At 50.9% G+C, this 25814-nt stretch overlaps 1 protein-coding gene across 8 annotated transcripts in view; it reads left to right on the top strand.

Moving 5' to 3' along the window:
* The window catches only part of lmbrd2b (LMBR1 domain containing 2b), a 147762-nt gene that overhangs the window by 53198 nt on the left and 68750 nt on the right, over positions 1 to 25814 (top strand). For 4 of the 8 annotated variants that reach the window (XR_011339993.1, XM_069884573.1, XM_069884511.1 and 1 more), the window contains exons 2-7: positions 16270 to 16541; positions 17034 to 17134; positions 17415 to 17531; positions 18055 to 18222; positions 19773 to 19983; positions 24800 to 24874. Coding sequence is in view for 7 of the 8 variants with exons in the window: in XM_069884573.1 (XP_069740674.1) it covers positions 16368 to 16541; positions 17034 to 17134; positions 17415 to 17531; positions 18055 to 18222; positions 19773 to 19983; positions 24800 to 24874 (846 nt within the window). In the remaining variant the exon portion in view is untranslated. Of the gene's footprint in view, positions 1 to 11924; positions 12044 to 16269; positions 16542 to 17033; positions 17135 to 17414; positions 17532 to 18054; positions 18223 to 19772; positions 19984 to 24799; positions 24875 to 25814 lie in introns of those variants that run through there. The other 4 variants (XM_069884530.1, XM_069884539.1, XM_069884554.1 and 1 more) reach the window with 4 other exon arrangements.

Genomic DNA, 25814 nt, shown 5'->3' on the forward strand with positions numbered 1-25814 from the left:
CGGGGGACAGGGTGTAAACACCTGAGGGAAATTACCTGAGGGGGGTACAAGGGTTAAATACCGGAGATCAGGGTGCAATGAACTGGGGAAAATTAACTGGGGGGTTACAAAGCTCAAATACTGGGGGACAGGGTGTAAATATCTGGGAAAATTACCTTGGGGGGTACAAGGGTTAAATACCAGGGGACAGAGTGTAAATACCAGGGGGAAATTACCTGAGAGGGGTACAAGTGTTAAATGCCGAGGGACAGGGTGTAACTACCTGGGGGAAATTACATGAGGGGGGTAGAATAGTTAAATTCCGGGGGTCAGGGTGTAAATACCTGTGGGAAATTACCTGAGGGGGGGTACAAGAGTTAAATACCGGGGGACAGGGTGTAAATACCTGGGGGAAAATTAACAGGGGGGGGTACAAAGGTTAAATACTGGGGGACAGGGTGTAAATACCTGGGGAAAATTACCTGGGTGCTACAAGGGTTAAATACCGGGGACAGGGTGTAAACACCTGGGGAAAATTACCTGAGGGGGGTACAATGGTTAAATACCGGGGGACAGGGTGTAAATACCTGGGGGAAATTACCTGAGGGGGGTACAAGGGTTAAATACGGGGCGACAGGGTGTAAATACCTGGGGGAAATTACCTGACAGGGGTACAAGGGTTAAATACCGGGGGACAGGGTTTAAACACCTGGGGGAAATTACCTGAGGGGGGTACAAGGGTTAAATATCGGGGGACAGGGTGTAAACACCTGGGGGAAATTACCTGAGGGGGGTACAAGGGTTAAATACCGGGGGACAGGGTGTAAACACCTGAGGGAAATTACCTGAGGGGGGTACAAGGGTTAAATACCGGAGATCAGGGTGCAATGAACTGGGGAAAATTAACTGGGGGGTTACAAAGCTTAAATACTGGGGGACAGGGTGTAAATATCTGGGGAAAATTACCTGGGGGGGTACAAGGGTTAAATACCAGGGGAAAGAGTGTAAATACCAGGGGAAAATTACCTGGGGAGACGTACAAGGGTTAAATACCTAGGGAAAATTACCTGGGGGGGGTACAAGGATTAAATACCGGGGGACAGGGTGTAAATACCTGGGGAAAATTACCTAGGGGTTATAAGGGTTAAATACTGGGGGTCAGGGTGTAAATACCTGGGGGAAATTACCTGGGGGGTACAAGGGTTAAATACCGGGGGACAGGGTGTAAATACCTCGGGGAAATTACCTGGGGGGTACAATGGTTAAATACCGGGGCACAGGGTGTAAATATCTGGGGGAAATTACCTGAGGTGGGTACCAGGGTTAAATACTGGGGCACAGGGTGTAAATACCTGGGGGAAATTACCTGGGGGGGGTACAAGGGTCAAATGCCGAGCGACAGGATGTAAATACCTGGGGGAAATTACATGAGGTGGGTAGAAGGGTTAAATACCGGGGGACAGTGTGTATAACCTGGGGGAAAATACCTGGGGGGGTACAAGGGTTAAATGCCGGGGGACAGGGTGTAAATACCTGGGGTAAATTACCTGATGGGGGTACAAGAGTTAAATACCTGGGGACAGGGTGTAAATATCTGGGGGAAAATTAACTGGGGGGGTACAAAGGTTAAATACTGGGGGACAGGGTGTAAATACCTGGGGAAAATTACCTGGGTGCTAAAAGGGTTATATACCGGGGACAGCGTGTAAATACCTGGGGAAAATTATCTGAGGGGGGTACAAGGGTTAAATACCGGGGGACAGTGTGTAAACACCTGTGGGAAATTACCTGAGGGGGGTAGAAGGGTTAAATACCGGGGGACAGGGTGTATAACCTGGGGGAAAATACCTGGGGGGGTACAAGGGTTAAATGCCGGGGGACAGGGTGTAAATACCTGGGGGAAATTACTTGAGGGGGGTACAAGAGTAAAATACAGGGGGACAGGGTGTAAATACCTGGGGGAAAATTAACTGGGGGGATACAAAGGTTAAATACTGGGGGACAGGGTGTAAATACCTGAGGAAAATTACCTGGGTGCTACAAGGGTTATATACCGGGGACAGCGTGTAAATACCTGGGGAAAATTACCTGAGGGGGGTACAAGGGTTAAATACCGGGGGACAGTGTGTAAACACCTGGGGGAAATTACCTGAGGGGGGTACAAGGGTTAAATACTGGGGGACAGGGTGTAAACACCTGGGGGAAATTACCTGAGGGGGGTACAAGGGTTAAATACCGGGGACAGGGTGTAAATACCTGGGGAAAATTACCTGAGGGGGGTACAAGAGTTAAATACCGGGGGACAGGGTGTAAACACCTGGTGGAAATTACCTGAGGGGGGTACAAGGGTTAAATACCGGGGGACAGGGTGTAAACACCTGGGTGAAATTACCTGAGGGGGGTACAAGGGTTAAATACCGGGGGACAGGGTGGAAACACCTGTGGAAAATTACCTGTGGGGTACAAGGGTTAAATACCGGGGGACAGGGTGTAAACACCTGGGGGAAATTACCTGAGGGGGGTAGAAGTGTTAAATACCGGGGGACAGGGTGCAATGAACTGGGGAAAATTAACTGGGGGGGTACAAAGCTTAAATACTGGGGGACAGGGTGTAAATATCTGGGGAAAATTACCTGGGGGGGTATAAGGGTTAAATACCAGGGGACAGAGTGTAAATACCAGGGGAAAATTACCTGGGAGAGGTACAAGGGTTAAATACCTGGGGAAAATTACCTGGGGGGGTACAAGGGTTAAATACCGGGGGACAGGGTGTAAATACCTGGGGAAAATTACCTAGGGGTTATAAGGGTTAAATACTGGGGGACAGGGTGTAAATACCTGAGGGAAATTAACTGGGGGGGTACAAAGGGTAAATACTGGGGGGTGGGAAACAGGCTGTAAATACCTGGGGGAAATTACCTGGGGGGTACAAGGGTTAAATACCGGGGGACAGGGTGTAAATATCTGGGGGAAATTACCTGAGGGGGGTACAACGGTTAAATACCGGGGGACAGGGTGTAAATACCTGGGGGAAATTACCTGGGGGGGTACAAGGGTTAAATGCCGAGGGACAGGGTGTAAATACCTGTGGGAAATTACATGAGGGGAGTAGAACCGTTAAATACCGGGGGACAGGGTGTATAACCTGGGGGAAAATACCTGGGGGGGTACAAGGGTTAAATGCCGGGGGACAGGGTGTAAATACCTGGGGGAAATTATCTGAGGGCGGTACAAGGGTTATATACCGGGGGACAAGGTGTAAACACCTTGGGGAAATTACCTGAGGGGGGTACAAGGGTTAAATACCTGGGGAAAATTACCTGGGTGCTACAAGGGTTAAATACCGGGGGACAGGGTGTAAATACCTGGGGGAAATTAGCTGGGGGGGGTACAAGGGCTAAATACCTGGGGAAAATTACCTGGGGTGTACAAGGGTTAAATACCGGGGACAGTGTGTAAATACATCGGGAAAATTCCCTGGGGGGTACAAGGGTTAAATACCGGGGGACAGAGTGTAAATACCTGGGGGGGGTACAAGGGTTAAATACTGGGGGACAGAGTGTAAATACCTGGGGAAAATTACCTGGGGGGTGTACAAGGGTTAAATACTGGGGGACCGGGTGTAAATACCTGGGGAAAATTACCTGAGGGGGGTACAATGGTTAAATACCGGGGGACAGGCTGTAAACACTTGGGGAAAATTACCTGAGGGGGGTACAAGGGTTAAATACCAGGGGACAGAGTGTAAATACCTGGGGGGGGGTACAAGGGTTAAATACTGGGGGACCGGGTGTAAACACTTGGGGAAAATTACCTGAGGGGGGTACAAGGGTTATATACCGGGGGACAGGGTGTAAACGTCTGGGGGAAATTACATGAGGGGGGTACAAGGGTTAAATACCGGGGGACAGGGTGTAAACACCTGGGGAAAATTACCTGAGGGGGGTACAAGGGTTAAATACTGGGGACAGGGTGTAAATACCTGGGGAAAATTACCTGAGGGGGGTACAAGGGTTAAATACCGGGAGACAGGGTGTTAACACCTGGGGTAAATTACCTGAGGGGGGGTACAAGGGTTAAATACCGCGGGACAGGGTGTAAACACCTCGGGGAAATTACCTGAGGGGGTTACAAGAGTTAAATACCGGGGGACAGTGTGTAAATACCTGGGGGAAATTACCTGAGAGGGGTACAAGGGTTAAATACGGGGGGACAGGGTGTAAATACCTGGGGGAAATTACCTGAGGGGGTCACAAGAGTTAAATACCGGGGGACAGGGTGTAGATACATGGGGGAAAATTAACTGGGGGGTACAAAGGTTAAATACTGGGGGACAGGGTGTAACTACCTGGGGAAAATTACCTGGGTGCTACAAGGGTTAAATACCGGGGGACAGGGTGTAAATACCTGGGGGAAATTACCTGGGGGGGTACAAGGGTTAAATACCTGGGGAAAATTTCCTGGGGGGTACAAGGGTTAAATACCGGGGACAGTGTGTAAATACCTCGGGAAAATTCCATGGGGGGGTACAAGGGTTAAATACCAGGGGACAGAGTGTAAATACCTGGGGAAAATTACCTGGGGAGAGGTACAAGGGTTAAATACCTGGGGAAAATTACCTAGGGGTTATAAGGGTTAAATACTGGGGGACAGGGTGTAAATACCTGAGGAAAATTACCTGGGGGGGGTACAAAGGGTAAATACTGGGGGGTGGGATACAAGGTGTAAATACCTGGGGGAAATTACCTGGGGGGTACAAGGGTTAAATACCGGGGGTCAGGGTGTAAATACCTGGGTGAAATTACCTGAGGGGGGTACAAGGGTTTAATACCGGGGGACAGGGTGTAAATATCTGGGGGAAATTACCTGAGGGGGCTACAAGGGTTAAATACCGGGGGACAGGGTGTAAATACCTGGGGGAAATTACCTGGGGGGTTACAAGGGTTAAATGCCGAGGGACAGGGTGTAAATACCTGGGGGAAATTACATGAAGGGGGTAGAAGGGTTAAATACCGGGGGACAGGGTGTATAACCTGGGGGAAAATACCTGGGGGGTACAAGGGTTAAATGCCAGGGGACAGGGTGTAAATACCTGGGGGAAATTACGTGAGGGGGTACAAGAGTTAAATACCGGGGGACAGGGTGTAAATACCTGGGGGAAAATTAACTGGGGGGTTACAAAGTTTAAATACTGGGGGACAGGGTGTAAACAACTGGGGGAAATTACCTGAGGGGGGTACAAGGGTTAAATACCGCGGACAGGGTGTAAATACCTGGGGAAAATTACCTGAGGGGGTACAAGAGTTAAATACCGGGGGACAGGGTGTAAACACCTGGGGGAAATTACCTGAGGGGGGTACAAGGGTTAAATACCGGGGCACAGGGTGTAAACACCTGGGGGAAATTACCTGTGGGGGTTACAAGGGTTAAATACCGGGGGACAGGGTGTAAACACCTGTGGAAAATTACCTGAGTGGGGTACAAGGGTTAAATACCGGGGGACAGGGTGTAAAAACCTGGGGGAAATTACCTGAGGGGGGTAGAAGGGTTAAATACCGGGGGACAGGGTGTAAACACCTGGGGAAAATTACCTGAAGGGGGTACAAGGGTTAAATACCGGGGGACAGGGTGTAAACACCTGAGAGAAATTACCTGAGGGGGGGTACAATGGTTAAATACCGGAGATCAGGGTGCAATGAACTGGGGAAAATTAACTCGGGGGGTACAAAGCTTAAATACAGGGGGACAGGGTGTAAATATCTGGGGAAAATTACCTGGGGGGGTACAAGGGTTAAATACCAGGGGACAGAGTGTAAATACCAGGGGAAAATTACCTGGGAGAGGTACAAGGGTTAAATACCTGGGGAAAATTACCTGGGGGTGGTACAAGGGTTAAATACCGGGGGACAGGGTGTAAATACCTGGGGAAAATTACCTTGGGGTTATAAGGGTTAAATACTGGAGGACAGGGTGTAAATACCTGAGGGAAATTACCTGGGGGGGTACAAAGGGTAAATACTGGGGGGTGGGAAACAGGCTGTAAATACCTGGGGGAAATTACCTGGGGGGTACAAGGGTTAAATACCGGGGGACAGGGTGTAAATATCTGGGGGAAATTACCTGAGGGGGGTACAACGGTTAAATACCGGGGGACAGGGCGTAAATACCTGGGGGAAATTACCTGGGGGGGTACAAGGGTTAAATGCCGAGGGACAGGGTGTAAATTCCTGTGGGAAATTACATGAGGGGAGTAGAACCGTTAAATACCGGGGGACAGGGTGTATAACCTGGGGGAAAATACCTGGGGGGGTACAAGGGTTAAATGCCGGGGGACAGGTTGTAAATACCTGGGGGAAGTTACCTGAGGGGGGTACAAGAGTTAAATACCTGGGGACAGGGTGTAAATACCTGGGGGAAAATTAACTGGGGGGGTACAAAGGTTAAATACTGGGGGACAGGGTGTAAATACCTGGGGAAAATTACCTGGGTGCTACAAGGGTTAAATACCGGGGACAGGGTGTAAATACCTGGGGAAAATTACCTGAGGGGGTACAAGGGTTAAATACCGGGGACAGGGTGTAAACACCTGGGGGAAATTACCTGAGGGGGGTACAAGGGTTATATACCGGGGGACAGGGTGTAAACACCTTGGGGAAATTACCTGAGGGGGGTACAAGGGTTAAATACCGGGGACAGGGTGTAAATACCTGGGGAAAATTACCTGGGTGCTACAAGGGTTAAATACCGGGGGACAGGGTGTAAATACCTGGGGGAAATTAGCTGGGGGGGTACAAGGGTTAAATACCTGGGGAAAATTACCTGGGGGTACAAGGGTTAAATACCGGGGACAGTGTGTAAATACCTCGGGAAAATTCCCTGGGGGGTACAAGGGTTAAATACCGGGGGACAGGGTGTAAATACCTGGGGTAAATTACCTGATGGGGGTACAAGGGTTAAATACCAGGGGACAGAGTGTAAATACCTGGGGGGGGTACAAGGGTTAAATACTGGGGGACAGAGTGTAAATACCTGGGGAAAATTACCTAGGGGGGGTACAAGGGTTAAATACTGGGGGACCGGGTGTAAATACCTGGGGAAAATTACCTGAGGGGGGTACAAGGGTTAAATACCGGGGGACAGGGTGTAAACACTTGGGGAAAATTACCTGAGGGGGGTACAAGGGTTATATACCGGGGGACAGGGTGTGAACATCTGGGGGAAATTACCTGAGGGGGGTACAAGGGTTAAATACCGGGGGACAGGGTGTAAACACCTGGGGAAAATTACCTGAGGGGGTTACAAGGGTTAAATACTGGGGACAGGGTGTAAATACCTGGGGAAAATTACCTGAGGGGGGTACAAGGGTTAAATACCGGGAGACAGGGTGTTAACACCTGGGGAAAATTACCTGAGGGGGGTACAAGGGTTAAATACCGCGGGACAGGGTGTAAACAGCTCGGGGAAATTACCTGAGGTGGGTACAAGGGTTAAATACCGGGAGACAGGGTGTAAATACCTGAGGATAATTACCTGAGGGGGGTACAAGTGTTAAATACGGGGGGACAGTGTGTAAATACCTGGGGGAAATTACCTGAGAGGGGTACAAGGGTTAAATACGGGGGGACAGGGTGTAAATACCTGGGGGAAATTCCCTGAGGGGGTTACAAGAGTTAAATACCGGGGGACAGGGTGTAGATACATGGGGGAAAATTAACTGGGGGGTACAAAGGTTAAATACTGGGGGACAGGGTGTAAATACCTGGGGAAAATTACCTGGGTGCTACAAGGGTTAAATACCGGGGGACAGGGTGTAAATACCTGGGGGAAATTACCTGGGGGGGTACAAGGGTTAAATACCTGGGGAAAATTACCTGGGGGGTACAAGGGTTAAATACCGGGGACAGTGTGTAAATACCTCGGGAAAATTCCCTGGGTGGGTACAAGGGTTAAATACCAGGGGACAGAGTGTAAATACATGGGGAAAATTACCTGGGGAGAGGTACAAGGGTTAAATACCTGGGGAAAATTACCTAGGGGTTATAAGGGTTAAATACTGGGGGACAGGGTGTAAATACCTGAGGGAAATTACCTGGGGGGGGGTACAAAGGGTAAATACTGGGGGGTGGGAAACAGGGTGTAAATACCTGGGGGAAATTACCTGGGGGGTACAAGGGTTAAATACCGGGGGTCAGGGTGTAAATACCTGGGTGAAATTACCTGAGGGGGGTACAAGGGTTTAATACCGGGGGACAGGGTGTAAATATCTGGGGGAAATTACCTGAGGGGGCTACAAGGGTTAAATACCGGGGACAGTGTGTAAATACCTCGGGAAAATTCCCTGGGGGGTACAAGGGTTAAATACCGGGGGACAGGTTGTAAATACCTGGGGGAAATTACCGGGGGGGGTACAAGTGTTAAATGCCATGCGACAGGGTGTAAATACCTGGGGGAAATTACCTGAGGCGGGTACAAGGGTTAAATACCGGGGGGAAGGGTGTAAATACCTGGGGGAAATTACCTGGGGGGTACAAGGGTTAAATACCGGGGGTCAGGGTGTAAATACCTGGGTGAAATTACCTGAGGGGGGTACAAGGGTTTAATACCGGGGGACAGGGTGTAAATATCTGGGGGAAATTACCTGAGGGGGCTACAAGGGTTAAATACCGGGGGGAAGGGTGTAAATACCTGGGGGAAATTACCTGGGGGGTACAAGGGTTAAATACCGGGGTTCAGGGTGTAAATACCTGGGTGAAATTACCTGAGGGGGGTACAAGGGTTTAATACCGGGGGACAGGGTGTAAATATCTGGGGGAAATTACCTGAGGGGGCTACAAGGGTTAAATACCGGGGGACAGGGTGTAAATACCTGGGGGAATTTACCTGGGGGGTTACAAGGGTTAAATGCCGAGGGACAGGGTGTAAATACCTGGGGGAAATTACATGATGGGGGTAGAAGGGTTAAATACCGGGGGACAGGGTGTATAACCTGGGGGAAAATACCTGGGGGGGTACAAGGGTTAAATGCCGGGGGACAGGGTGTAAATACCTGGGGGAAATTACCTGAGGGGGTACAAGAGTTAAATACCGGGGGACAGGGTGTAAATACCTGGGGGAAAATTAACTGGGGGGGTACAAAGTTTAAATACTGGGGGACAGGGTGTAAATACCTGGGGAAAATTACCTGGGTGCTACAAGGGTTAAATACCGGGGGACAGGGTGTAAATACCTGGGGGAAATTACCTGGGGGGGTACAAGGGTTAAATACCTGGGGAAAATTACCTGGGGGGTACAAGGGTTAAATACCGGGGACAGTGTGTAAATACATCGGGAAAATTCCCTGGTGGGTACAAGGGTTAAATACCGGGGGACAGGGTGTAAATACCTGGGGTAAATTACCTGATGGGGGTACAAGGGTTAAATACCAGGGGACAGAGTGTAAATACCTGGGGGGGGTAGAAGGGTTAAATACTGGGGGACAGGGTGTAAATACCTGGGGAAAATTACCTGGGGGGTGCAAGGGTTAAATACTGGGGGACAGTGTGTAAAGACCTGGGGAAAATTACCTGGGGAATGGTACAAGGGTTAAATACCGGGGGACAGGTTGTAAATACCTGGGGGAAATTACCGGGGGGGGGTTCAAGTGTTAAATGCCATGCGACAGGGTGTAAATACCTGGGGGAAATTACCTGAGGCGGGTACAAGGGTTAAATACCGGGGGGAAGGGTGTAAATATCTGGTTGAAATCACCTGAGGGAGGGACAAGGGTTAAATAACAGGGGACAGGATGTAAATACCTGGGGGAAATTACCTGGGGGGGTGTACAAGGGTTAAATGCTGGGGGACAGGGTGTAAATACCTGGGGGAAATTACCTGAGGGGGGTACAAGGGTTAAATATCGGGGGACAGGGTGTAAATACCTGGGGGAAATTACCTGGGGTGGTACAAGGGTTAAATACCGGAGATCAGGGTGCAATGACCTGGGGAAAATTACCTGAGGGGGTACAAGGGTTAAATACTGGGGGACAGGTTGTAAATACCTGGGGAAAATTACCTGGGGAGAGGTACAAGGGTTAAATACCGGGGGACAGGGTGTAAATACCTGGGGGAAATTACCAGGGGGGGTACAAGGGATAAATGCCATGGGACAGGGTGTAAGTACCTGGGGGCAATGACCTGAGGGGGGTACAAGGGTTAAATACCGGGGGGCAGGATGTAAATATCTGGGTGAAATTACCTGAGGGGGTACAAGGGTTAAATACAGGAGATCAGGGTGCAATGACCTGGGGAAAATTACCTGGGGGGGGTACAAGGGTTAAATACTGGGGGACAGGGTGTAAATACCTGTGGAAAATTACATGGGGGCTACAAGTGTTATATACTGGGGACAGGGTGTAAATACCTGGGGAAAATTACCTGTATGGGGGGGTACAAGGGTTAAATACCGGGGGACAGGGTGTAAGTACCTGGGGAAAATTACCTGAGGGGGGTACAAGGGTTAAATAACAGGGGAAAATTACCTGGGGGGGTACTAGGGTTAAATACCAGGGACAGGGTGTAAATACCAGGGGAAAATTACCTGTATGGGGGTGTACAAGGGTTAAATACCAGGGGACAGAGTATAAATACCTGGGGGGTTACAAACGTTAAATACTGGGGGACAGGGTGTAAATACCTGGGGAAAATTATCTGGGGGGGCACAAGGGTTAAATACTGGGGGACAGGGTGTAAATACCTGGGGAAAATTACCTGGGGGGGTGCAAGGGTTAAATACCGGGGGACAGTGTGTAAAGACCTGGGGAAAATTACCTGGGGAGAGGTACAAGGGTTAAATACCGGGGACAGGGTGTAAATACCTGGGGGAAATTACCTGGGGTGGTACAGGGGTTAAATACCAGGGAACAGTGTGTAAATACCTGGAGAAAATTACCTGGGGGGGGGTACAAGGGTTAAATACCGGGCGACAGAGCGTAAGTACTTGGGGAAAATTACCTGGGGGGGGGTACAAGGGTTAAATACTGGGGACAGGGTGTAAATACCTGGGGAAATTTACCTGGGGGGTGTAAGGGTTAAATACCAGGGGGCAAGTTGTAAATACCCGGGGGAATTTACCTGGGAGTGTACAAGGGTTAAATACCTGGGGACAGGGTGTAAATACCTGGGGGTTACATGGGTTAAATACCAGGGGACAGGGGGTCAGAGGGCAATTGTCTGAGGAGATTGGGATAAATACCCCCATGGATGGGGTAAATATCTGGAGTTGGAGGGCAATTAAACGGGGGGATGTGTAAATACTCAGGGGTGTAAATACCCCAGGGATGGGGTAAATACCCATGGAAAGGTGGGTAAATACCCAGGAGGATGAAGTAAATACCCCAGAGATTGAGGTAATTAGCCAGGAATGTGGGGCAAGTACCCGGGCGGGATTGGTGTAAATACTGGGTGTTGCTGGGGTTGGGGATGTGGGTGAACTGTGGAATTGCCAGGGTCAGGGTGAATACAGAGATCAGGAGGAAACACTGAGGGTAGGGGCCATCACTACTGGGGAAGGGGTAAATATGGAGGGAGGGGCTCCTTGTGGACCTCTGGTTCATGGGGTGGGTGTGTGGAATGCATTGCCAGAGATGGTGAAGCGGTTGAATTGCGTCTATTTCAAAGCAAGGAGTATAGAAATGAGGTAGATGAGCTTAGAGCGTGGATCAGTACGTTGAACCATGATGTTGTGGCCGATACTGAAAGTTGGCCGGAGGCCGGGCAGGATTGGCTGATGCAGGTACCGAGATTCAGGGGTTTTAAAGGGAATTGGATGGGAGGTAGAACAGAGGGGTGGGGGGGTAGTGGGGTGGGGGAGATAATTTTCTACACCAATTATATGTTACTCCTCAGAAGTTACATGGAACAAAAGCTGAAATTTCAGAGATGTGTTTCAGATGTGGGACTGAGACAGGAACCTTTCTACATGCCATGTGGTCGTGCATGAAGGTGCGGCCATTTTGGTATGAAATAGAAAAGTTAACCAGGATAACAGGAGTGGCCTTCACGGGTGACCCAGAGTTATATCTATTAGGTAATTTCATGGAAATAAGCGACAAATTGACCAAATATCAAATCTCATTTATAAAAATAGGACTGGTGGTAGCAAAAAATGTATTGCGATCACTTGGTCCTCTAGCACGGTGGGCTGTGGAAACGAACAGCTGTATAGCTATGGAAAAATCACCTATAATTTAAAGAACACATATGACCTTTTTGTAAAGGTCTGGCAGCCAGACCTAGACCACATATGGGCCCAGACACAAAATATCAACATAATATCAACATAAATGCTGATATTATGCATCCCCAAACTGATTTCCCCAACTGATAAGTAAGCTCTGATGGTGTGCGGATTTATATGTATGGGAGGGAGGGAATGTTTTGTTTTTGTTGTTGTTTGTAAGAAAAGTTTAATATATTGTGTTCTTGAAGATTTTATTATGCATATTTTAGAAAAAATTCAAAAAAAGAAAGTAACATTATTGGTCAGGGATGGTGTAACGGTTGTAGAAAGGGAGGAGGCTGCAGAGGGAGGGTCTGAGTGGGTGTGGGTGGACGACAGAAATAGGAAGGGAGCTCTCACTGTGCTGAGAGACATCTATCGCCCTCGGGACCCTGAGGAGCAGATCAGCAGGCAGATTTTGGAATGGTGGGAAATACAGGGTTGTCGTTATGGGAGGCTAACTTCCCTATATTGATTGGCACCTCCTTACTGCAAGAGGGATGGATGGAGAACATGTCTTATGAGGCAAGGTTAACAGAGCCAACGAGTGAAGGATGAGAGGAGACTTGATCGAGGACAACAAGATTATGAGAGGTATAGATAGGGTGGACAGCCAGCACCTGTTTCCCAGGGCAGGATCAGCAAACGCCAGGGGACGTGTGTACAAGGTGAAGGGAGGGAAGTTTAGGGGAGACGTCAGGGGTAATTTTTTTACGCAGAGAGTTGTGGGGGCCTGGAATGCTTTGCCGTGGATGGTGGTGGAGACTTTTGGACTGCCACATGGATGTAAGAAAAATCGAGGGTTATGGGTGTGAAAGGTTTTCTGTAGGTCAGTACATGTTGGGCAGAAGGGCCTGTCCTGTGCTGGGATGTTCGATGTTCATTGTGCACTGGATTGTCCAACCAAACACTCACTGATACTGTGTTCAATTCTTGACACCTCACTACATGCCAAATGTGGATGCAACAGGGAGTGTGCAGACAAAATATATCAGGATGCTGGTAAATATGAAAGTCTGCAGACACTGATGGTAATTAAAATCTCAGCAGGTCTCAGCATGGGAGGTAAAAATACACTGCCCTCCAAAATTATTTGCCCCTGAGCTCCACAGTTTTAAATTTGTAATCAAACAATTCACATCTGATTTTAATTCAAGGTTATTTGTGTACATTTTGATTTGACCATGTAGAAATTACATATTCCCTTCATTTCAGGGCACCAGAATGTTTGGGACATTTGGGTTCACAGGTGTTTGTAAGGACTCAGGCATGTTTAATTGCTTTGTTGGTACAGGTATAAGAGAGGTGGGCTGTCTTCGAAGCTTTTCATCACCACTGGAGTCTGCAGTTGCCATTTTTCAACATGAGGACCAGAGTTGTGCCCAATGAAAGGCGAAGAAGCCGTTATGAGGCTGATAAATAAGAATAAACTCTTAGAGACATCAGCCAAACCTTAGGATTTACCCAAATCAACTGATTGGAACATCATTAAGAAGAAAGAGAGTATTGGTGAGCTCAGGAATTGCAAATGGACTGGTACTTCCAAGGCCACTACTGATGACAGAAGAATTCTCATCATAATGAAGAAAAATCCCCAAACACCCGCCCGTCAGATCAGAAACACTCTTCAGGAGGCAGCCGTGGATGTGTCAATGACGAGTGTCTGCAGAAGTCTTCATGAACAGGAATACAGAGGCCTCACTGCAAGTTGGAAACTCCTAGTTAGCCACAGAAACAGGATGGACAGATTACAGTTTGCCAAGAAGTAATTAAAATTCAGAATTCTGGAAAAAGGTCCTGTGGAGGGATGAGACCAAGATGAACCTGTATCAGAATGATGGCAGGAACAAAGTGTGGAGGCGTAAAGGAACTGCCCAAGATCCAAAGCACACCCTCTCATCTGTGAAACGTGGTGGTGGGGGTGTTACAGCCTGGGCATGTACGGCTGCTACAGGGACTGGCGCACTTATCTGCATTGATGATGTAACTACTGATGGCCGTAGCAAAATAGATTCTGAGGGGGAATAGAATCATCTGCTCAAGTTCATGTAAATGCCTCCAAACTCATTGGATGACACTTCATCCTTCAGCAAGACAATGATCCCAATCCTCACTTGGAGTACGGGGTACAGTTTTGGACGCCTATTTGAGAAAAGACGTGCTGGTGTTGGAGAGGGTTCAGAGAAGATTTACTGGAATGATACCAGGACTGAAAGGGCTAGCAACTGAGGAACAATTGTCTGCTCTTGGACTGTATTCGATGGATGAGGGGGGTCCTCATTGAGGCATTTCAAATGGTGAAAGGCCTAGTCAGAATAGATGTGGCAAGGATGTTTCCCCATGGTTGGGGAGTCTAGGACAGGATAAAAGGGCATTAATTTAAAGTAGAAATGCAGAGGCATTTGTCGGAGGGTCACTAGTCTGTGGAACGTGTTGCCTAGGCAGCTGTGGAAGTGAAGTCATTGGGTGTGTTTCAGGCAAAGATTGACAGGTATTTGATTAGTCATGGCATCAAGGGTAACGGGGAGAAGGCCGGGGAGTGGGGCTGAGTGCGTGACGAATCAGCTCAGGATCGAACGATGGAGCAGAATCCATGGGCCGATGCTAAAACCTGGAAAATTCTTGAATGGCCAAGTCACTGACCGATCTAAATCAGGTTGAGCCTTCCTTCCACGTGCTTTAGAGAAAACGTAAGGAGAGAAGCCCCCGAAACCAGCAGGAGCCGAAGGTGGCTGCAGTAGAGGCCCGGCAGAGCAGCATCGGAGAAGATACTCAGCACCTGGTGATGTCGATGAATCACAGAAGTCAAGCAGTTGTTGCCTGTGAGGGATTTGCAACAAAGTACCAAACATGAACACGTTAATGTACACACCATTGCCATGTCCCACACGTTATGGTGCCCTGAAATGAGGGGACGATGTTTTAAAAAGTGCTGTAATTTCTACATGGTCAAACCAAAATGTACACAAATTACCTAGAAAAAAATCTGGAATGTTCACTTTAATCACATGTGAATTGTTTGATTTCAAATTTAAACTGTGAAGCTCACTGGTGAACTGTACAGGACTGGTAATGTCACACAGACCACACTGGGGGAATGTGTACAGTTCTTACCACCTCACACAGACCACTCCAATCTCCACACTGCGGACAATTCCAGTCTCCACACTGCGGACAGTTCCGGTCTCCACACTGCGGAGAATTCCGGTCTCCACACTGCGGAGAATTCCGGTCTCCACACTGCGGACAGTTCCGGTCTCCACACTGCGGACAGTTCCGGTCTCCACACTGCGGACAGTTCCGGTCTCCACACTGCGGACAGTTCCGGTCTCCACACTGCGGACAGTTCCGGTCTCCACACTGCGGACAGTTCCGGTCTCCACACTGCGGACAGTTCCGGTCTCCACACTGCGGAGAATTCCGGTCTCCACACTGCGGAGAATTCCGGTCTCCACACTGCGGAGAATTCCGGTCTCCACACTGCGGAGAATTCCGGTCTCCACACTGCGGAGAATTCCGGTCTCCACACTGCGGAGAATTCCGGTCTCCACACTGCGGACAGTTCCGGTCTCCACACTGCGGACAGTTCCGGTCTCCACACTGCGGACAGTTCCGGTCTCCACACCGCGGACAGTTCGGGTCACCGCACCGCGGACAGTTCGGGTCACCGCGCCGCGGACAGTTCGGGTCACCGCGCCGCGGACAATTCCTGCCTCCGTGCCGCGGACAATTCCAGCTTCTGCACCGTGGACAGTTCCGGTCTCTGCGCTACTAACGGTTCCGGTCTCCACACTGTGGACAGTTCGGGTCACCGTGCTGCGGACAATTCTGGTCTCCGCACTGTGGACAGTTCCGGTCTCCACACTGTGGACAGTTTGGGTCACCGCACTGCAGACAATTCCGGTCTCCGTGCTGTCGATGGTTCCGGTCTCTGCGCTGCGGACGGTTCCGGTCACCACACTGCAGACAGTTCTGAGGCTATGTGGAGGATGTTGAGATGACTTTCACTATTTGCATGTTTTATTTTCTGGCAGGTTTCTTTGGCAATTCCATCATTGACGTGTGATTGACGACAAATCCTGTTGCCCATTCTCCCCATTCCCCCTCCCCTCCCCTCCCCCTGTCAGTCACCATGAGTGGGGTTGCATTGGCCATCGACATTGTGGCCGTGTTCGTCCTGGCCGTGCTGGTTCTGTCACGCTACGCCGACTTCAGGAAGCAGCACTGTCTGGTTGTGGTGGCCACGTTGCTGGCCTGGTATCTGTGTTTTCTCATTGTCTTCATCCTGCCTCTGGACGTCACCACGGTAGGCCCTTACCTGCTCGACCCCAGTGTCCACTCTGACCGTCCCACCCGCCCACTCTCACCCACCCGCCCACTCTCAACCACCCTGTCCCACTTCCCACTCTCACCCACCCTGTCGCACCCGCCCACTCTCACCCACTTTAATCAACTCTGTCATGCCCTGCCCCTCCCACCCACCCTAACTGTTCCCCCCCCACTCCCTCAACTACAATTTCCTGTCCCCCCAGCTCCCTTCTCCCAGCCTGTCTCACCTGCCACCTTCTTCCCTTCCCTCCCCCCAACTCTTCCCTGGTTCCCTCTTACCCCTTAACCTTTTCTCCATCCCCTTCCCCCCATCCCCCCAGTCTTACCCATCACCTGTCCCCCATCACCCTTCACCCCATTGCCTTGACCCTTTCCCCCCCCAACCCAGTATCCTTCCCCTCCCTGAACCCTTTCCATCACCCCCCTCCCCCCACCCCTAGACCTGACCTGTATGTTCTCTGCCCCTCAGACTATTTACAGACAATGTACTGTTGACCACCGGCATATCTCGCCCACACCAGTGTCCAACTTGACCAGTGCAGTCACAGTGAACATCAACTCCTCCAACGGGTAAGTTCTCTGCACCCCACCTTCTGCTCCCTGTATCCCTCTAATCTCCTGTCCACACTCCGGGCTCCCACCTCTTGCACTGGCCTTTGCATCCCCTCTCTCTGGACCTCATCCTGGCACTCGCATCCCCTCCCTCCGGGTGTCAGTCTGACCCTCACGTCCCCTTCCCTCTGGACCTTGGCCTGGCCCTTGCGTCCCCTCCCTCTGGACCTCGGCCTGGCCATGCACGTAGACAGGGACACCTCTAGTTGTGCTGACCTTCCTGCTTCCCTGTCCTCAGCAGTAACCCAGGCCCCCAGCTACCCCCACCATGCATCAAGCCCTGGAGTTACATCCCAGATGGAATTCTGCCGGTGTTCTGGCGTGTGGTCTACTGGACATCACAGTTCCTTACCTGGTGAGTATGGCAGGAACACAGCAGGTGCCCAAGGGGCAGGAGCGACAGAGGGGGGGGGATGGGGGGAGAGGTGGATGGGGACAGGGGGGTGGTGGGGACGGCAGGGGATCAGTGGGGTCAGGGATAGGACTGGGGAGAATGGGGATGGAGACAGTGGGAAGGTGGGGTCGTGAGCGGGGATGATGGGGATGAGGAAGTAGGGTGGGGGGGATATGGAAGGGGAGAGTGGGGGGAGGTCGTGATGTAGCAGCACTCCCTCTGCCCTGGGGCAGTTTGTGGAAATGAGATTCCCCCCCATCACTGACCTGCCCATCATGTCCTCCCCATCGCTATCGCCCCCCCCCCCCATCACTGTCTCCCCCAACCTCTACTTCCACTCCTCCTCCTCCTCCCACCACCCCCAACCGCTGCCGAGACCTGACTGCCCCCACTCCACTCCCACAAGTTTCTGGAAGTCCCCTCTCCCCTCCTCCCCACCCCATCCTGAGCTGCCCGGACGGTGACAGGGGTGCTCTGTGGCCAGGATCCTGCTGCCCTTCATGCAGTCGTATGCTCGCTCTGGGGATTTCTCCATTACTGGCAAGGTGAAGACGGCACTAGTGGAGAACGCCATCTACTACGGCACCTACCTGCTCATCTTTGGCACCCTCCTCATCTACGTGGCTGCACATCCCGGCCTGCGGCTCGACTGGTGAGGCCTGGACGCATGGGGCAGGGCATGGGTGCAGTGGGTGGGACGCGGGTGCAGTGGGAAGGATGCGGGTGCAGTGGGCGGGACGCGGGTGCATTGAGCGAGGTGTGGGTGCAGTGGGCGGGACATGGGTGCATTGAGCGGGACGTGGGGGCAGCGGGAGAGACGTGGTGGCAGCGGATGGGACATGGGGCAGCAGGCGAGACGGGGCAGCGAGCATGATGCAGGAGCAGTGGGAGAGACGAGGCAGGACGTGGGGGCAGCGGGCGGGACGTGGGGGCAACGGGCGGGACGTGGGGGCAGCGGGCGGGACGTGGGGGCCAGTGTGCATGATGCGGGAGCAGTGGGAGAGACATGAGTGAGACAGCAGTGTAATCCCCTGCCCAGGCCCCTGTGTGAAGATGTCCCCTGTTACCAGCCCAAAGGTCTAAAAATCCAGCAGCCACAGAAATTCACCAAGACAACGGCTACTTAAACAAAACTGGTTTTATTTTCTTAACACAGAATAATAAGATCAATACTTAATACAATTAACTTAACTTAATAGTACCCTTCTAATTCTAAGCGTATGTGTATGTGTTCAGGAAAGTTCTTTTTCACTCTCCAATCATTCACTTTTCACTTCTCCAAGTTCACCAGGATCAGGCAACCTTCCGTACTGTGCCCAGAATTAAACATATTGTATTCACAGGGCTTTGGTCCTTTAACTTAAGTTGTACCACTCAGGAAGGTCTTTGTTGGTTTCAGAGATATTTGTTATTCGTTGGACGCACAAACTGATTTCCTTCAATCAGTAACTGAAGTGTCTTATCAAAGAAACTGATTTCCTTCAATCAGTAACTGAAGTGTCTTATCAAAGAAACTTTCCCCTTCTTGGGTTTTTCCAAGAGATTATCTCTTCTTCCAAGTTACCACAAGGAGTTCTTCTTTTTCCCCTATTCCAGGAGAAACACAATAACCAGCCATAACCTCTGCAATAGACTACAGAGATTTAGAGCAGGCTGAACTCAGAACTCAAAATCCATCTTGAAATGGGGTCTTGCAGCAGGTCTGCCAACTTGCAGCCTTCACCACAAACTAATGCAGAATACTCTCAGTCTCTTTCTCTTTTTCCCCCTCCCCCCCCCCCCCCCCCCAAAAAAAAGGATGTTTTCTCACTGCTTGCAAAATCACATGGCTCCTCATAGGACCACAAACTCCAATCAGAAATTTAAAACTCTGGCACCAGTCTAGTAGCAAAAGAGTTTTCAGTTCTTGAGCCTGGATACTGTTCAAACATGCTGGTCCATTAACACCTACTTGTGAAACTCTCACACCTATGTCCCATTATCTATGCAAGGCCAACTGCAGATGCAAAGTCTACCCCTGCTTAGCTCTTGCATGGCAAATGAGATATTTGTTTGTGAAATGTGACCTAATAACTAAACCTCACAATCTTACCCTTTTAAGATATATTTTATCATAATTTTATTAACTTATTCCATAACACCCACCATGATCCCGCACATCCACAGCCTCTCGTTCCTGTCTTTCCCCCTCCCCCCACCCAGGCCCCAGCTTCAGACCATTGGCATCACCGCGGCCAACACGTGGGGCCTCTTCCTGCTGGTGTTGCTGCTGGGCTACGGCCTTGTGGAGCTGCCCCGATCCTGCTGGATGGCCGCTCAGCCCCACCACCTCCTGCTGCGCTCCCAGTTCAAGGTTGCCAAGCTCCTGACCGAGAGGGTGGAGGCCGAGGAAACGCTGGAGGATGTGATGGAGGTGGGTGGGAGGTGGAGAGTTGGGGGCGTGTGTGGGGGATGGGGAGGGTGAGGAGTTGGTGAGAGGGGGTGGTGGTGTGTAGGGGGTGGGAAGGGTAAGGAGTGGGTTGGAGAGGTTGGTATGGGGGAGGGGTGGGGTAGGGGTGGGTGGGGGGTGGGGTAGGGGTGGGTGGGGGATGGTTGGTTGGGGAGGGTGGGAAGGAGTGGGTGGTGGAGGAGTGGGTGACTGGGGACAGAGAGGATGCAGGAGGGGTGGGTAGAGGAGATATGGGTGGGGGAGGGGTTTGGGCTGGGTGGAAGAGAGGAGGCAGGGTGGGTGGGGGAGGTGTTGCGGGATCCATCGAGGTGGGGGAGGGGTGGTGGTCAAAGTATGTGGGGGTGGGGAGGGGGTCGGGGGAAACGAGTGAGTCGGGTTGGAGAAGGTGGAGCAGGGTAGGAGGTTGAGGAATGTGGGTGGGGGGGTCAGAGAAAGTGGGTGGGGAGGGTGTTGGGGGATGAATGGTTGGGGATCAAAGTAGGTGGGAATGGGGTAGGGTCACAGGTGAGTTGGTGGGGGTTGGATTAGGTGATGGTCGGGGGATGAATGGGTGAGGGTTGAAGTAGGTGGGGGTTGTGGACAAGTTGGTAGGGAAGAGGTTGGGGATAAGTGGGTGGGGGTTGGATTGGGTGGGTGGGGAGGTTGTCATCCTGGTGAGTATCCTCTGCACCCTCTCCAGCACCACCACATCCTGCAGTGTGGTGACTAGAACTACACATGTTGTTTTAATTTAATTTGTTCAAGGCAGTGGTGAGGCCAAACTTGGAATATTGTGTGCAGTTCTGGTCTCCAAATTATAGGAAGGATATCAATATGCTAGAGAGGGTGCAGAGACGATTTACTAAAATGTTGCCTGGATTGCAGTATCTGGAATACGGAGAAAGATTGAGTAGACTGGGTCTTTATTCATTGGAGCGTCGAAGGTCGAGGGGGTATTTGATAGAGGTATTTAAAATTATGAGGGGAATAGAGTAGATGTGAATAGGTTCTTCCCCTTGAGGGTAGGTGAGATTAGAACAAAGGGTCATAAGTTAAGGGTTGGGGGCAAAAGTTTAGAAGTAGCATGAGAGGGGGCTTCTTCACTCAGAGAGTGGTGGTTGAGTGGAATGGTTGTATGAGTACATGGATGTGAGGGGGTTGGAGGGCAATGGGCAGGGAGCAGGAAATTGGGACTAGTGGAGTTCACTTGGATCGGTGTGGACAAGAGGGGCCAAGATGGCCTGTTTCCGTACTGTAATTGTTATATGGTTAAATGTAGATGTACACGGAACAGGCCCTTTCAACTCATGAGTCCGTGCCTCCCAATTACACCTCATTCTCCTATAACCCCCCCGGTACGTTTTGAAGGGTGGGAGGAAACCGGAGCCTCCGGGGAAAACCCATGCAGACACGGAGAGAATGTACAAACTCCTTACAGACAGCGTGGGATTTGAACCCCGGTACCGATCACTGGCGCTGTAACAGTATGGTGCTAACCGCTAATTCATCCGTGCTACCCGAAGGGTTCCCAGAGCAGCTTTTGGTGATGTTGTGGAGTAACATCCCAACCATTGTTGGTCATTTGCAGAAACGTAAAGCCTGTTCTGCCCCTCTGTTACACACAATTTACATTATCAAATTAAAATCCCATTGTTACTATCTACAACAGACTTGATCCCTGGGGAGCTCCACCATTCCCAGAACTTGGCCAGCGTCCCCTCAGACACCATCTGTTCCCACTCCAACACCGCACGGGCCCGGACGTAACCCCAAAAGGATGGGCAGGCAGTCAGCTCGCCCCACACCCTCAACCGCCCAACGCCTCAACCTGTGAATAGCCAACTTGCCCAGGCCCAATGACCACCCCACCCAGAGACCTTCCAAATGCCCAACCCCAACTTTGCACTGAGCTGCCTTAGAGCAGGAGCGTGGAGCTGAAGTGCAGCAGACAAGGAGCTGCCCCTTTAGGTAACACTCCAACCTACACGGTATATCGCCAATCTACGAGGGCAAGCTTGTCATATGCCTTCCTCACAATCCATCCACCCTTGCACCCCAAGGTCCCTCTGTGCCTTTGTGGCCTACCTTCTTAACCCCCAAAAACCATCACCTTTCCTTGTCAGGGTTAACTTTCATTTGCAGCACTCCAACCGGCTGATCCATGTCCCGCTGTAGCCTCCGACATCCTTCCTCACCGTCCACCTCCCACCTGCCGTGTCATCTGCAGTTACTCATCGAGCCTGCTCCATTCACATCCAAGTAGTCATGCATGTGACGGGAAGTGGGGCTCCCGCACACATTTCTCATAGGTTTCCAGTCTGAAAACCCTCCTTCCACCACTACCCTCTGCCTCCTGCCAGAACCAGTTGTTTGCTCATCGTGCCCTCACCTGCCATTAACACAGCAAGTCTGTCCTGGTTCCATTCACCCAAATGTAGCATAGAACCCTGGAACATTACAGCACAGAAAACAGGCCCTTCAGCCCTTCTTGTCTTAGCTGAAATAGTCTGCCTAGTTCCCTATGACCTGCACCCAGTCCATAGCCCTCCATCCCCCTCCCATCCATGTACCTGCCCAAACTCTTCTTAAATGTTAAAATTGAGCCCACATTCACCACCTCTCTGTGTGAAGTTCCGTCTAAAACTTTCCCCTTTCACTCGTTCCACACCCCCACCACTCTCTGTGTGAAGATGTTCCCCCTAAACTTTTCCCCTTTCACCCATAACCCATGTCCTCTGGTTTGTATCTAACCCTTCCTCAGTGGAAAAAGCCGACCTACATTTACTCTGTCTGTCCCCCTCATAATTTTAAATACCTTGATCAAATCTCCCCTCATTCTTCTACGCTCCAGGGAATAAAGTCCTAACCTGTTTAACCTTTCCCTGTAACTCAGTTCCTGAAGTCCGGGCAACATCCTAGTAAATCTTCTCTGCACTCTTTCTATCTTATTGATATCTTTCCTGTAGTTCGGTGACCAAAACTGCACACAGTCCTCCAAATGTGGCCTCACCAATGCCTTATACAACTTCACCATAACATCCCAACTCCTGGACTCAATACTTTGATTTATGAAGGCCAATAGGCCAAAAGCTCTCTTTACAACCCTGTCCACCTGAGACGCCACTTTCAGGGAATTATGTACCTGTATTCCAGGATTGCTCTGTTCTACTCCACTCCTTAGTACCCGACCATTCACCGTGTACGTCCTTTCTTGTCAAGTTCCATCTGCCATTGTCAAGCTTGTCTAGATCCCTCTGCAAACTTTTAAAACCTTCTTCACTCTCCACAACGTCTCCAATCTTAGTGTCATCTGCAAACTTGCTGATCCAATTTACCACATTGTCATCCAGATCATTGATATAGATGACAAACAACAATGATCCCAGCACCGATCCCTGAGGCACCTCTAGTCACAGGCCTCCAGTCTGAGAAGCATCATCCACCACTACTCTCTGGCTTCTCCCATCCAGCTAATGTCGAATCCAGTTCATTACTTCACCATGAATACCTAGCGTCGAACCTTCCTGACTAACCTCCCATGTGGGACCTTGTCAAAGGCCTTACAAAAGTCCATGTAGACAACATCCACGGCTTTTCCTGCATCAACATTCCTGGTAATCTCCTCGAAAATCTCTATAAGGTTGGTTAAATATGACCTACCATGTACAAAACCATGTTGACTGTCCCTAATTAGTTTCTGGTTATCCAAATAATTGTATATCCGATCTCTTAGAAAACCTTCCAATAATTTACCTACTACTGACGTCAGGTTCACTGGCCTATAATTTCCAGGGTTACGTTTGGAACCTTTATTAAACAACGGAACAACATGAGCTCCCCTCCAATCCTCCAGCAACTCACCCATGGCTAAGGACATTTTAAATATTTCTGCCTGACCCCCTGAAATTTCTACACTAGCCCCCTCTCAAGGCCTGATGGAAAATCTTTTCAGGCCCTGGGGATTTATCCATCCTTATTTGGTTTAAGACAGCAAGCACTTCCTCCTCTTTAACCTGTACGGGTACCATCACCTCACTGCTCGTTTTCCTTACTTCCTTCGACTCTGTGCCTATTCCCTCACTCTTTTTCCGAGTTGAACTGGATATGGCCATACAATTGCCATGGATACCTCTCCTCCACCACGACGATCCACACACCACTCACTCCTACTTCCCCCTTACCTCCAACCACTCCCTCCTTGGACCCTACCTCTATCTCCTCTTCTCTCAAATGACCTACACCTTCTGCCCAATCACAGACCCTTTTCTGACCTTTTCTTTCACTTCCACCATTGATGTTCGAGAAGAGACAAAGGAGGTCCACAAAGATAATTCTGGGAATGAAAGGGTTATCATATGTAGAACGTTTGACAGCTCTTGGCCTGTACTCGTTGTAATTTAGGAGAATGGGGGGGGGTGGGGGGGTTCCCTATGGAAACATTTTGTATGTTGAAAGATGTGTATAGAGTAGAGGGTGGTGAGTTTCTGCCACAGGTGATTATAAAGGCTGGGACATTTGGTCCATTTAGGCAGAGATTGATAGGTTGTTGATTAACCAGGGCATTAAATGTTATGGGGAGAAGGTTGGCCAGTGGAGCTGAGTGGGAATTGATGAGCTGAATGGCCTACTGCTCTGATATCTTTGGGTGTAAGAGGTGCTGTTGCAGGGAGGAGAGTAATCCGTCATTAAAGGTCCAGGGGACAGCAGTAAGACTGTCCCGCAAGGCCTCTGGCCTGTGGTTTCACCGTACCCCAGTTCCTGCCGATTCAGTTCACCTCTGCCTCCCACCCTATCCCTGAAGGAGGTGAGGAAGGTCAGCAACACCGTCCGGTACAACCACCCACTGAGGAAGTATGTCGACACCATTCTCCGCAAGGTGAGGCAGGTATCATGCTGGGGATTGACACGGTGGGGCTGTGGGCACGGCGGGGCTGTGGGCACGGCGGGCTGAGGGCACGGCGGGCTGAGGGCACGGCGGGCTGAGGGCACGGCGGGCTGAGGGCACGGCGGGCTGAGGGCACGGCGGGCTGAGTGCACGGTGGGATGTGGGCTAGGTGGGGTGTGAGCACGGTGGAGGAGTGGGCACGGTGGGGGTGTGGGCTCGGTGGGCTGTGGGTCCGGTGGGGCTGTGGGTCCGGTGGGGCTGTGGGTCCGGTGGGGCTGTGGGTCCGGTGGGGCTGTGGGTCCGGTGGGGCTGTGGGTCCGGTGGGGCTGTGGGTCCGGTGGGGCTGTGGGTCCGGTGGGGCTGTGGGTCCGGTGGGGCTGTGGGTCCGGTGGGGCTGTGGGTCCGGTGGGGCTGTGGGTCCGGTGGGGCTGTGGGCATGGTGGGGCTGTGGGCATGGTGGGGCTTTGAGTCTGGTGGGGCTTTGAGTCTGGAGGGGCTTTGAGTCTGGAGGGGCTTTGAGTCTGGTGGGGCTTTGAGTCTGGTGGGGCTTTGAGTCTGGTGGGGCTTTGAGTCTGGTGGGGCTTTGAGTCTGGTGGGGCTTTGAGTCTGGTGGGGCTTTGAGTCTGGTGGGGCTTTGAGTCTGGTGGGGCTTTGAGTCTGGTGGGGCTTTGAGTCTGGTGGGGCTGTACAAGTGTCTAATGGTCTGTGTGGATCTGTACTTGTGTCTGATGGTCTGTCTCTAGTTGTACTGGGATCTACTAGTCTGTGTGGGTCTGTACTTGTGTCTGAAGGCCTGTATCTGGCTGTACTGGTGTCTGATGGTCAATGTTGTGCTGTACTGGGATCTAACGGTATGTGTCGGGCTGTACTGGTGTCTGATGGCCTGTGTTGGGCTGTACTAGGATCTGATGGCCTGTGTTGGGCTGTACTT

This window comes from Narcine bancroftii, chromosome 1 (genome assembly GCF_036971445.1).
Source record: "Narcine bancroftii isolate sNarBan1 chromosome 1, sNarBan1.hap1, whole genome shotgun sequence".
NCBI classification, from domain to species: Eukaryota; Metazoa; Chordata; class Chondrichthyes; order Torpediniformes; family Narcinidae; genus Narcine; species Narcine bancroftii.